The 13,993-nt window shown below is 39.1% G+C and overlaps 1 protein-coding gene across 2 annotated transcripts in view; it reads right to left on the minus strand.

Annotated features, from left to right (window-relative positions):
* Positions 1-11,668: 11,668 nt before the first annotated feature.
* The window catches only part of nphp4 (nephronophthisis 4), a gene marked incomplete in the record, with an annotated part of 156,485 nt that continues 154,160 nt past the window's right edge, over positions 11,669-13,993 (minus strand). For both annotated transcript variants that reach the window (XM_014020399.1, XM_014020398.1), the window contains 1 exon segment: positions 11,669-11,959. In XM_014020399.1, the coding sequence (XP_013875853.1) occupies positions 11,819-11,959 (141 nt within the window).

Consider the following 13,993-nt stretch of genomic DNA (forward strand, 5'->3'; position numbering starts at 1 on the left):
ATCTATGGATTTCCCTTGAATAACAACCATCTTCATCAACTGAAACCAATGTCCTCAACATTAGTATGCAGGTCTCAGGCAGTTAAATTCACAATATATTTTTTATAAATACAAATTTAAGACAAACTTCAGTAAAATGGGTAGTGCCAGTGCTTTTCTCAATATCAGCTGCATAACATGCAGAACAACACAGCCTTGTACATAATTTAATCGATTTCATCAAAAATAAACTTTGCATCATAGTCTTTCTAAATGCCTTAAAATTGTGTCACATCACCGACTCCCACACCTACCCTAACACCTTAATGAGAACACAGTATGTAGATTGATCCCCAAGGTCCGAACATGTCTGACAAAAGCAGAATTAGCCATCCCATTCAGCTGACAAGCACATCGACAGCAGCTTGTTATTGACAGCTGAAGGTCCGGTGGGACCGGGTCAGCAAAGAGACAAGCTGATGTCCAATTTTCTCCATAATCAGTCCTTGCTGACAGCTGTAAATGCTGAAAAGAGTGGAAGCTTTTCATTTTGATTTTGATTTCATGATTTTTTTTCCCCTGGAGATTTACTGGAGGGTCGACCCTTAGCTTGATAAGGCTTGCACATAGGTGAAAATTTTATTTAACTCTAAGAGACCTGCTACTAGTTCATGAATATTTACAACATTTTCCAAAGCAGTGAATTTAGTCCAACAGGTGTGCCCTTTGGAGCTGATTTTAAAGTCATAGGTTAATTGCAGCGGTTTAGGTTTTGTCTTAAAGCTAGTTTAATTACATGAAACATATAAATCAGAAGAAACAGAGTAAAGCAACAAGGTGCAGGCTGATGAGATCTTTGCATGTCTCTTACGTGCTTCTTTGACATTTAATGTAAAGATAAAAAAGGACAAAGCATGGCCAGGAGGCTGATAATTTTTCTGTACATCTCAACCACGAACCGTGGCTCTGATGTGCAGCGATGAAAAGCCAGGTGGGTTTGCCTCTAGCAGGCCTGAATGTGTGAAGTCAAACACTCAAAAAAAAAAAAAAAGAACATCGGGGGGAAAAAACTGTAGAGCTTTTGGCTGTGAACACAAGCCCTCGCTGTTTCTATTGTACTGCTTTTCTTAATTATGCCAGAACCATTCTGCAGACAGAGCACCTACACCTAGTCTGGACTGCATATTTCATTTCCCCTCTCTCTATCTTTTTAACAGTCAGTATATTAAACTATAAATCCTATGGCTGATTTTCAAAAAGACTTGATTAAATCCAGGAAATGGGACATGATTTCCCATTTAAAATTCATAACAGGCTAACTCGTGAGTAATTTAAATCCCCTCCACCGCTTGAGCAGTTTGGATCTGCATCAGATTGAATAATTTCTCTTTAACTACATCAATACATTTCATTTCAATTCGATCGCAAGTGAACTCAGTTGGTGGACCCTTGTGGGTGTGTTTTTACTAAAAGGTTTGGCAGAAAAGGTACAAGCCTCCAGAATGTACCGTGGTTTGTAATTCAATTTGGGTGACCCTCCAGGTTCTCTCATTAAAAGGCAGCTCACACAAGACATGATTTTATGCACATACAGTTGAAAAGCAGCATCTTTTTTGTTATTCTGTTATATCCAACAGTTGAAAGTCTGATACAACTGGTTGGAGATCTTGGTTTTCTTAAAGCCCATTGTAATACTCTCTAGAATATATCAGGGTTTCAGAGCATCTTAATCCAGATGCAGATTTGATTGAAAAACAGGTCCAAATTTTGGAAAAAACACAACTTATTTGAAGTAGGATGCAGAGCAGATGGGGTGGAATGACGATGGGGTTGTTAGCACGGTCGCCTAACAGTAAGGACTCCAGTTTGAATTCCAATTTACATGTCTACCCTGCACTCGCGTTGGTTTTCTCTCTGTACTTCAGCTTCCTCCCACAAAACAAAAACAAGCCAGGTTAATTGGTGACTCTGGAGTAAGTGAGTGTAAATGTGTAGGGTGGTTTGTTTTGTGTTTTTCCCATGTTGTGCTCAAGCTTGGAAACCTCTCTAGGTTTCAGCCCCACCCTCTCAATTGATGACAGGTGTGGTGGATTCAAATTGGAAATTTGGCCACCGAAGAAATTTTACTTGTAATTATTGTGGAAGCAGTGGAAAATAAAATTCAAACAAGAGGGACAATATGGAATAAAAAACAAGTGAAAAATGTAAGAAGGTGAATGCAAATTAGGGAAAAATAATACAATAGAAGTTAAAAATCTAAAAATTAGATCCCTGATCTCAAAATTACGAGAAATCTTGTCATAATTACAAGATCCTGATCTCATAATTACAAGTAAAGGAGTCATGGCTGATCTGATCGAATTTTATATACTTTTATTTTGTCTTACGCATGAGAGAAATATTGAATTTACTTAATGTGTTGTGTCTGCTGATTTGTTAAATCCACCTGTACACCAGTCTACAGGAGTTTTAATTCATTTCCTTCACTAACATGACACTGGTACCCATCTTCCTTAATCGGTAGTGGTCATTCCATTTTCAGCTCTTGATATTTCAAAATAAGAGTCCTGTTCAATACAGTCAGAACAAAACATTATAGATGGCGTTAATATATCTTCCTTGCTCTGTTCAAGTGAAAAGCCCACTCTGTCATGCTGGAAATCGTTCTCTTCCTGCAGTACAGGATGCTATGGTTATAAGTAAGTAATGCATCTGAAATGCATTAAATTACATTGTGTATAAAGACCACACTCTTCCTCCCATTTCTTTCTCTACAACATTATTAAACTCTGGTGGATAAACATTATACATATGTTCTGGGTACTCGTGCATTCTGCAGCATAGATGTCGAGGACCGGTACCTGTTTTTTTTCTTTCTTTCTTCTTTTTTTTATTTGGTGAATGCAATGCTTTTCCGGTAAATATCAACACAGATTTTACGGTAAATATATTGCAGATCTGTTGATTGACATGGTGATGGCAGCGCAGTGTCTCACTGTGCAGCAGTGCTGCACAAAGAGAATGGGAAAGTAAATCCTACAAAAACTTCAGATTTTAGGTGAGGATAGTAACATCTGCCGGAGTGGTTGTGGAAACACGAGTCGTGTGTCAATCACACAGCACACTTAGGCTGAGGGGTGAAAAAACAACTCTACTGCTGAGAATAGGAGCACATGTTTGCTTTGTCCTTGCGCACTTACTGCTGCAGAAAACCTGGAGTGTTGAAAAAAAACCGATTCAATTAATTATTAGCAAAATCAAAATGTGCTTAGTATTGAGTCAACAAACAACAACTCTGGCTACGACAGCAAGACCTTATTATAAGAAAACAAAAGACAGCAAACATGCTTCAAAACTTTGGTATGTAACAGTAACAATATAACGCAACAATAACTAAAGAACAAAGACTGGCTAGAACTTCAGCTGTGGCTCAGCAGGGTGGCTGCACTTTGGTTCATGCAACAATTATTGTCTGACATTTAAACATGTTTAAAATTCACAAAAAGAAAAGCAACGAATTACCATAAAAAGTTTGTTTTTTATGCGTGTTTGCAGCTAGGGGTTTAATTTACTTCTTGACACTTCAAAAATGAACAAAACAAAAAAATTGCCACAGCAGGAGTTTATTTTAGTTGCAAATTTATGCTACTATCAGCATTTCTGCACATTTGTGATGCAGAAGTCATTGGTGGACTTGGAGATGGTGCAGACATTTCTATTAGGACTTCACTTCACAACAAATCATTAAAAGGTACACTGCTTCAGAAACACTTGCACCCCAAAACTGTAAACAGGAGACTGTGGCTTATCTTTTAAAGTTTTTGCACGTATTATTTTCCCTTTTTTATCGCCTGCCTTAAAATAGCAGCCTTTTTTCCCCTCATGGAGCCCTTCTTAGTTCTGTTTGTAGCATATGATATGGAATGAAACTACCATTCCACATTATTTCAGCTCAGCATGAAGCTTTTCAGATGTCCTGTGTTTTTTTCTCCTCTGCAAAAACTTCTCAGACTTGTTTCAGTAGTTTTGAACTTTTTTTTTCATGTTTGCATTTATTTATGACATACTTAATTCTGTGCTTACAATCCTAAACCAGAACTATAAAAGTGCAGAAAATAAGCTCCACACATCATTAAATTTTCAAACTAAAAAAACAAGAGAAATATGTTTCTCTTTGTAGGAGAATTTCACTTTCACAAGGCGAGAAATCAATCATTTGATCTAAAGTTTCTCTAGAACTGGTGCTTGTACCTATATAAAAGAAAAGTAATAATTAATCTCTACATATGTGTGTGTATTTCCTAGTCTAAGCGCGGGTGTGGGGAGGGGGGGCATTTTTAGACTACAAACCTACATGTGGGTACTTATTGGTGACCTAAGCCTAGTCAGTCACTTGGAGAAATGCCATTGGTGGGATGAGGTTTAGGTTTAAGACAAAGGTGTGAATTGAGTTTAGGTTAGGTTTAGGGTCAGTTATGTACCTGAGGTTGGGGTTAAGGTTAGTGTAAGCGGTCAGGGTTTGGCAGTAGAAATTAATGGAAGTCAATGGAATGCCTCCGTTTAGATAACTGGACACAGCTGTGTGTACACACGTTTTTGCTACCTGGTGGGGATCATTTTTGGCCATTTTCCCAGGACACATCCTGGTGAGGACCCACCACTGTTCCTTATGGGGACAAAAGCCTGGTCCTCATAGGGGGAAATACCATTGGGAGGTCAGGGGTTTGGTTTAAGACTAAGGTGTAAACTGAGTTTAGGCTAGGTTTACGGTCGGGTGTGCACCTGTGACGTTAGGTTAAGGGTAAGAGGTCAGGGTCAGACTGTAGAAATGACCGGTAAATGAATCAGTGCAAAGTCCCCATGGGGATAGAATGACAAATGTGTGTACCGGTACATGTTTTTGTTAACTTGTGAGGATGATTTTTGGCCATTTTCCCAGTACACACATACCTTGTGAGGACCCTTTATTCCTTACTGGGACAAAATCCCAGTTTGAATCAGGGGAAATACAAGTAGTGGGTCAGGGGTTAGGGTTAGAACTAAGGTGTGACTTATGTTTAGACTTAGCATGTAAAACCAGACCCTTGTCCTTCACTTTGTTTCGTACGATGGTCTGGACTCTCAGCTATAGAGAAGCAATTTTTGCTGGAGGTGTGGGCTCTGCTGAAGTTTAAAACGATTGAAATGGTTGACCACAACGTATGCGTGCCAGCTCCACTGTGAAGGAGGCTAAGCAAAGAAGCTAACCGGAAATCACGTGCGCTGTAAACAACCCTACTGAGAGGAGAAAAGTACCGAGCCGAACGAGACGAGTGAAAATGAGAGCTGCAGGCTTTGTCAGACAAATTTATTTGGAAGCCTTATCAACACGGACTGGCTTCATTCACTTCCTCCACTGCCATTTGCTAAACTAACAGACACTGCGCAGAAAATCGACACTCTGTTCTCTGATTGGCCCGAATGAAAAGCTCCCGAAGAAATCCTTGTCTATGGGAGAAATCTCAGATGGAGTAGTGAAGGGAAACTAAAATTGAGCCAAACTGCATAGGATGGCAAGGGCCAGGCTAGTTTAGTCTAGGTTTAGGGTCAGGTATATACTGAGGTGGTTAGGTTTAGAGTAAGGGGGTCAAGGTCAGGTTATAGAAAAGACTAGTAAATGAATGGGAGTCAATGCAAAGACTGTAAGAAGATAGAAAAACAAATGTGTTTGTGTTTCTGTTACCTTGTTGGGACTGTTTTTGACCATTTTCCCGGTACCCAAAGTCTTGTGAGGACCAAATTTTCCTTACAGGAACAAAAACCCAATTCCCATCGGCGGGAAACGCTGGTGGTGGGTCAGGGGTTAGGACTATGGTGCAAAGTGTGTTTGAGTTAGGTTTAGGGTAAGGAGACATGGTTAGGCTATAGAAATGACCAGAAAAGTGAATAGAAGTCAATGCAAAGTACCCATGATGATAGAACAACAAACGTGTGTGTGCATTATTTTGTATCTCGTCAACATGCAATAAATTGTCTGCTTTGTACTGTTATAATCTACACAAACTGAAGTTATCGCCACTACGTCTGCAGGAGTTTGATACACTCTCGGCAGCAGTCTTAATGGTTTTCTTGTAATGGAAACTTGTAATGTCTGCAGAGATAGACCTATGAACCCACTGGGCAGTGAGCAGCCTACCAAGAAAAGCACCGTATGAAGAAAACTCATTTTTCATAGCCCTCGATGAGGCCGCTGCACTGTCACAGCAGGAGGTTCTGCAGAGGCAGAGCTTCTAAAGGCCAAGCAACGGTTCGCATCAACCAGATTATCTATTGGTGTTTAAAATTCGCTGCTTACTGTGCCAGCATCAATATGTATGATTGACACTGATGTTGCATAAGTATGAACACACTGGAATGGAAACAGTTTGTTACTTAGCATTCAACATTCTGCAAATCTCTACATTTTTAAAGTAACAAAACACTCCAAATACACAACTTGAAAATACCATCAATAGTCTCACTGAGCTGTCAGCTTCACTGATGTATCAAATGAATGAGTTTTATTTGATACATCAAACACAATAAAAATCTGTGGCACCACGAAAAACACAAAGAGTTGGTTTAAAAGAAATGTACTTACCCCCAGGACCTCAAATGGATTCACTGCATTTCTGTTAAAAAAAAGGCCAACAAACTGATTGGAAGTCATCATCAGGGGACCATGAACACTGAAATGTCACATTTTGTTGAGTCTTAAATGTACTTCACATATGCATATTTTTATTGAGATGTTTAAAATGTTTTCATAATTAATGTGCACTCATCTCTATATTACTGTGATTGTACTGAGTTTTTACAAAGTTTCAATAACTATATTTAGTTAATACATGCCTTGCACCAAACATCAAACTACAGCTAATGTTTTCATACCTGCAGCTACTGAAAGATGACAGCTTGGGGGTCGAATTTCCCTTTAATGGTAGGTGAAACACTGCAGAATGTAACAGAACAAGTGTTTTTATCTTTTACTTTATTTTGTTGCAGTGAATCACAAATGTAAAAAATATTGGCGGCCAGATGGAAATCAACCATGGGCCAGATGTGGCCCATGGGCCGCCAGTTTAATAGCCCCGTTTTAGAGAGAGTCAAGTCACTTGATAGGAAAGAGAACTTCCTTATTACCTCCGCCAAGGGAGGAGGTAATGTTTTCGGTCGTGTCTGTCTGTGGACAAAATTACTCAAAAACTTATGGATGGATTTTCATGAAATTTTCACCACAAGTATGCACTTGTGGTGAAAATTGGCCAAAGGAGCACACCATTAAATTTTGATGATGATCCGGATCACAATCTGGACCCAGGAAAAGCCAATCAGCTTTAAGGAAGCTGACCGTAGACTTCCAATCCTACACATTCTCACTCCCAAGTCGTCACATACTGACGCTTTCTCCAAGGTTCCCTCTACGTCCGATTTTGACACGCCGGGTACCCCCCTCGCGTCACTCCTTGACGCCCGCGGCTTTTCCGGGTTGCGCCACTAGGGGTCTTTGGGTCGGGGGTCTGAGGTTAACATGAGGGATCACGATTAATGGTTAAGTTTAGGTACTGGGATCAGGGGTAGGATGTCCATGGTGAATATTAGGTAATTTCAGGCTTTGGAACATGTTTACGTGAATTTCCTACATTTTCTAAAAATGGTTAATTTTAGGTACTAGGGTCAGGGACAGGATGTCTAAAGTGAACAAAGGTAATTTCAGGCTTCGAAACCCTAGTTTTTGCGCATTTTCTACACTTTCGGAAAATATGACAACAGACTTCCCCATCTCGTCAGTAACTGACGTGACGGGGGTACCCGGCGCGTCAAAATTGGACGTAGAGGGAACCTTTGCAAAAGCGTCAATATGTGACGACTTGGGAGTGAGAATGGGTTGTCCAATCACATAGGATCATTCGTAGACGGGTCAACCCCCTGACTGTAGACACCCAATGGGATTGCCTGAAGCGGTGTAGAAGCCCAATCACAAAGGCGCATAGAAATAAAACTTTAGACTGAATTGTTTTTAAATCGAAAAACTTATTGTTTGAAGTTACTTCAATGTAACAACAGATCATTTTCATAATACATCGGCCTGCGCGTCCTAACAATTTGTTATTTTGTGTTTACGTTTTTGGAGTTTTTTCCCCCCCCACCTGTATCGGAAAGGTAAGCTAGCTAACTCACCACCCCGCGTTCAGGTCTGTGATCCAATAGAAAACGCTAAGTTTTTCTTAAACAATTATGTTTATTCAGATTTTTTATGGCTAAATGCTTTCTTTTTTCTGATACTGTTCCACTCCTTCTGTTGCATGTAATTTATTACATTTAGTCATTGTAAAGCACTTGTACACAAACACACATGACTAAAAATGTAATAAATCACATACAAAACAAACACATACACTAACACACAAACATACGGCCTTGGCGGAGGTTTGCTCTCTGAGTGCTTCTAGTTTACAAAGTTCTTACTTCCGTGACTTGACTCTGACACAAAACTTATTTTGACATGTAGGTTGTGGCCATTTTACTCCTTTTAGATGGCCCAGGGCCAAAAAGGTTGTGGTTGTGTATTTTCTTGCATGTGGAAGTAAACATTCAAGTTGTATAAGTCGGGTCTGTACTTCGAACAGGTTTCTTTCAGAACATGAGTAAAAGGTAATTAGAAATCTAATACTATGGCTGGAAATGAGGCACTATTTTAAAGGACCATACCTTAAAAATTTTGCTAAGTCAGTGCTGAACTTAGAAACAAAACAACATTGAAGTTGAGATTAGCATCAGTCTTAAGCAGGGATTTTATTTTTTATAAAAAAAAGGTAAATTTATCATTTCTGGAATCAACAAAATAAATTACATAAAACAGAGAACATGCTGATTGGTCTTACTGTCCAATACCTTTTTCAAAATATTGGATTTTCCTTTGCTTTAGAGGAAAGATGAGTGAAAAACACATTATGAATCTGTTCTATGAGAAAGGCTGCCATCTGCTGAGTTCAGTTTTCAAGCTGGATGCAGTAACAAAAAGAGAGACACCCCCTCAGCCAACTTATTCCTTTTATGCTCAACAGTATAGAGGCTCCCGCTGAGACGGGTAACAAGGTAAATACATTCCTTTAAAACACAAGCTCACATTTCATCAGAGCTAAAATTTTTATACACATTTTCACTAACGAAAAACAGCACCTTCTTTTGCTGTGCTGTGAAAGTTGGAAGTGTTTCGCAGTAATGTTAACAATCTCTCCTCTCCGGAAGGGAGACAAGCTAAACCAGTGGTGTACTGTACATGAGGAGGAGGACTGGTTGCTAGGTTGCATATTCTTTCAGTTTCAAAACCTCTTTGACACGCACATCGCTGTGTGCTTTCACAGACACGCACCCACTCACATGGCTCAGGTTAGGCAGCGGCGCACACAAGAGGATCACTGTGAACACCGATACCAGCATGTAACTGTGATTTTCCTCAAATCAGGGCAACAACAGGCACGCTATCACCCAGCTAAATATCAAGGCAGCTCCTCCAACGGACAGTTAGACAGGAGCCGTCTAAGCACACTAACAAGGTGAGCAGACACTGCGAGCTGTTGTGGCGGGTGTCTGTGCTTCTTCAGGAGGAACCGACAACAACTAGACTGGCACTGCTAATAAGGTGTCAGCTCAACTCTGCCCCTTGCCGAGAGAACGACCGCGCAGCTCACACTGGGCAAAGACCTGGATCCTGATATTAAAACCCACAACAAGCGAGGTTTTCACGCAAAAAGCAGCGCTACAACACACAACAGTATCCAATTCCTGCCAGAGACACTCTCGTGTTATTTGCCCCAAATTGGGATAGATGGCAGCAGAAAATCTCTTGCTCTTCGCGGCCCATGGAAACCAAACGGCTGCTCATGTTTCCACTTTTTAGAACAGTTAAATCAAATCCCAGATGCTGGGGCTGCCATTTAAAGAACAGGTTTGGACTTTTAAGTCTGTTTTCCCACATAAAAAAGAAAATAAATGCTAAATACATACAAAGGAGTGACCAGCAGCATTGGCTTTTAAAGAACTTTTAAAACAGCTTGCCCAGATTTTGACAAATGAAAATAAACAATTTAAAAAAAGCCAAACATGAACAAGGACTTGAACGTTTTTCCTTTTTTTTAAAGGGGAGGCAGGTATTATGTATTGACTTTGCATCACAGTCTATCTAAATTCCTATCATTTCAGACACTCCCACTTCATCACATTTTCAAACAATGCTTCAGGGAACGGGGTACTCTGTGTGGTGGGAGCTCGGCTGCAGACTGAGCTCCAGGGAGGAGCTTTGTGTAAAAAGGTGGAGCTTTGTACCAGTAAGCGTTTAGGCAGCTTCACATGACTACCGCAGGAGGTTCAAGGATTTCTCAAACATGCAAGAATGAGTCAAAGCAACACTCTGGGTGTGTTCTTGATGAGGGAATGACATCATAACATGAAAAAAGTAAATTTTGCATAAGCCCCCTTTAACTACTGGAATGACAAATTTGGCCAGGATTTATTGATCTGGTGAAAGCACAAAGAGAATATTATCCTAAAAAATATCTAATTTACTGCTAAATTCAGCAGCTTTTGCATCACTTTAACTTCACAATACATTTTTGGACAGTGTAGACCTATTACTTAAAAGCAGTCATGCAATAAAGGATTTACTTCAAGGCCATTATGAACAGAAGTTAAAAATAATCCACACATACAGTAATTGGGCTTTGTATGAACGTAAACTTTAGGAAAAAAAACTAAATCTAAACCCAAAGATGGCCAAGACATCATTTATCATTGTAGCAGAATGTCAGAGGGTGCAGGAAAGTGTATAAAGTTTTGAAGTGCATCTTTTTAAGCTGATTGCAACATGAAACATAGAAGACAATGAGGCATCTGCCTCTGACAAGATGTTCGAGACGGTAAAGATGAAGCGCACCGAGCTTTGTGACTATCTTTGTTTTATTTGGCTTTGCTGCTGTGCTGAGGCTTATTTTACAGCCTGCATTCTAATGAGATTGAAAACGAGCAGGGAGGGAGTGTAGGGAGGTGGAGAGATTGTGTAACTCTGTTATATAACACAATATGCATGGCCTTCTCTTTCTGTCTCTAAGCACCTCAAACAGGGAAACACAGAGTGCAGAGCGAGCGGCGGGGAGAGAGTGGAGGGTTTAAAAGGGTGCTGGTGTTAATGAGGGCGATGTGAAGAGACGTGTGCCTCTCGAAAAATTTAAAAAAAAAATCATACCTCATAATGGCACTGCTTCCAATAATGCAGGTGATGAAAATAAGTTGTTTAGAAAGTGGGTAGATGTGAAGGGTGAACCCCTGACTGGTATTAGACAAGCTGAACCACCACATGGCAATCAGGTGGGTAATTATTGGAGAAGAAATTCTATTTCTCCCTTCACCTTTGTCCCACTTTTGAATTGGTTTGCTTTAGACTTTTAAATATTTGATGGACATTTAGGTGTCCAGCTACTTATCGGAACTCAGACTTGGAATTAGCTGATAATGCTAAAGCATCTCTATTTTTTGCTAACTAAAAACTGTTATAAAAATAGACATTTTTAGAGAAAAAGAAACAACCAACCAAGCTGGCAAACTTCACCTCTCCATACAGCACAGAAACACGAATATTCTTAAGAAAACTAAAAACGAACTTAACCTGATAAACAGTAAAAAAAAATTATTTATTTATATTTTATACAAAGTTTCCACCACTGTGAAAAAAATATAGGATACTTCCTTTAAATTAAGGTAAGTTTTGCACACTGAAAGCACAGCTGAAGTCCAGATTGGTTAACTTTTCCCCAGCTGATCCTCACGAATAGTTGACTTTCACGCAGAAGGTCTCCTCTGTTTTCTCCTCCAGGTTATTGACGTAGACCAAGATCTCTGCTGAGCCCGGACTCTGGCTGGGAGCGAATCTTAATCCAATGGTGTAAGTCTCTCCACCGCCAATCTGAACACAGCAAACACAACCAACAAACTCTGTATGCTTCAACGAATGAAGCTGTGAATTAATGAAGATCATCTAGATGAAAAAAAGAAAAAAATTGTATAGGTCTTCTGGACGGGTTCTTCTCTAATGAAACGTTTCGTCTCTCCTCCAAGAGACTTCTTCAGTCTGAGAGTTTCAGGCAAAATTCAGGCTTTTAAGCACTGCCTCCATGTGACTGATACTCACATCACATGGCTATCACATGGCTGAGATGCATCAGGACATCATCTAGATGCAATGTATTTTTTGTTGAGATAAGTTTTAAAGGTAACATTTCATGCTTAATCCACTTTTTTAGTCATTAAATGCAGTTTGTTTTGTACTTGGAGTCTCTAGGAGTGCAGAAAAGTTATATTTAGTTTCTCTCAGTGCTGCATAGATACATTCTGTTTTTGTCATATTTTTCAAACTGTTCAGTTTTTTTATTTTCTATGATGTTTTCTGAACTATTATGTTTTCGGTTGTTGGCATCTTTAATTCATTTGTAAATCAAATGTTTCTGTGCCGCTATATAGTCGTATCTATGCTCAAGCTACTATAAACCAGACTGATCTGGAAGTTGGAGAGGGGATGGGTGTGAAATGCCTCGTTTGGATTTAAAGAGACAGCCTCAAAATGAGTTGATCTGAGGCACCTCAGAAAAGGTGAAAAAGGGTTTTGTGGCAGTACAATAAGGAGGAACTCACAACTGAATGATTTAAATGTGAAAAAAATAGTTCTTATCACTCCATCATTTCTCACATAAGATGTATTTGTTTAATTGACTTTTTATGAACAAATTCAAATCAATTCAATTCAAATTCAAAAATACATTACTGATCCCAGAGGGAAATCAGGTTAACAAGAAATATAAAGAGTTTCAGATCCACAAAGGTTTAAAACAGATGTTTCCTGTTTCAGTAGCATTGTTTGAAATTAAACATAATATTAAACATTATGCCAGGTAGTGTTAGTTTCCTTATTACCCAAGCAATATGTCTATTTTCCAGGTTTCCTTTATTACTTTTTCCTAATGCTGTTGTCTTGGTAACATGTTTATTAGCTTCTGAAAGAGAACTGCAGGGAGGAGTGTGTTTGTTTGGCCATTCAGCTCACAAACCATTAGTCTTTCTCCGGAATGAGGCATTCAACCTTTAAATGTTAGAGTTTGTTTCACAGTGCTTTGTTTACATTATTACAGAGGCCTGTCAGCAGTACGTGTAGTCAATAATTCTTCCAGCCTTGATCTGAAGCCATGAACTCATGGGTTTGATTTTAATAAATGATGTCAAGCAAAGAAGTCCCAGAAGCCCAGTAAGCGTTGACCAAATTGATCAGCATTAAAAGAGTAAGGTTGCCAGACCTAAAAAAAATAAAAAAGTAAAAAGTTATGAAGACAAAAAGCTTGTGGTGTAAGCTACTGTAAGTCACAGCAAAATGAAGTTCTGAACCTTTAAGATGGATTAAATAAATTTAGTAAAAGGAGTAAATGACAATAACTAGACTGGGTCCTGCTGACAAAACATTACAGATAAAATTTAGTCTTTTTAGAGATTAAAATAAAGCTCTGATTGAGTCCTGCTTCCATGGAAAACTCATAAAACAAAGTTTTATTTTATCTTCAATGCAATGATAACAATGACTTTTTTAACTATAGGTTTTTGCCCTACAATAATGCCCAATATGAGGGCTATTTAACTAAAATGCTCAGGGGTTTGCCTATTAATGGCACCTGAAACTCTGCAGCATGAAACAGAACACAATATCTTCCTTAACATTTAAAGGGGCAATATTATGTGTTTCTCAGGCATATATTTAAATACTATACCATAATAAAGTATCTATGTCACCTTTAGCTGTTATTAAAATGCTGTTTTTATGTTTAAATAGAAAATAAACTTATCTTCTCATCACTTCCTCTTCTAAACACCTTGAAACTGGCCAATGTCTCTTTAAAAACCACCTTCTGCTTCTGTCTCGCCCATTTCGGTGTGTGTGTGTGTGTGTGTGGGGGGG

This window comes from Austrofundulus limnaeus, unplaced genomic scaffold (genome assembly GCF_001266775.1).
Source record: "Austrofundulus limnaeus strain Quisiro unplaced genomic scaffold, Austrofundulus_limnaeus-1.0 Scaffold251, whole genome shotgun sequence".
Classification (NCBI taxonomy): Eukaryota; Metazoa; Chordata; class Actinopteri; order Cyprinodontiformes; family Rivulidae; genus Austrofundulus; species Austrofundulus limnaeus.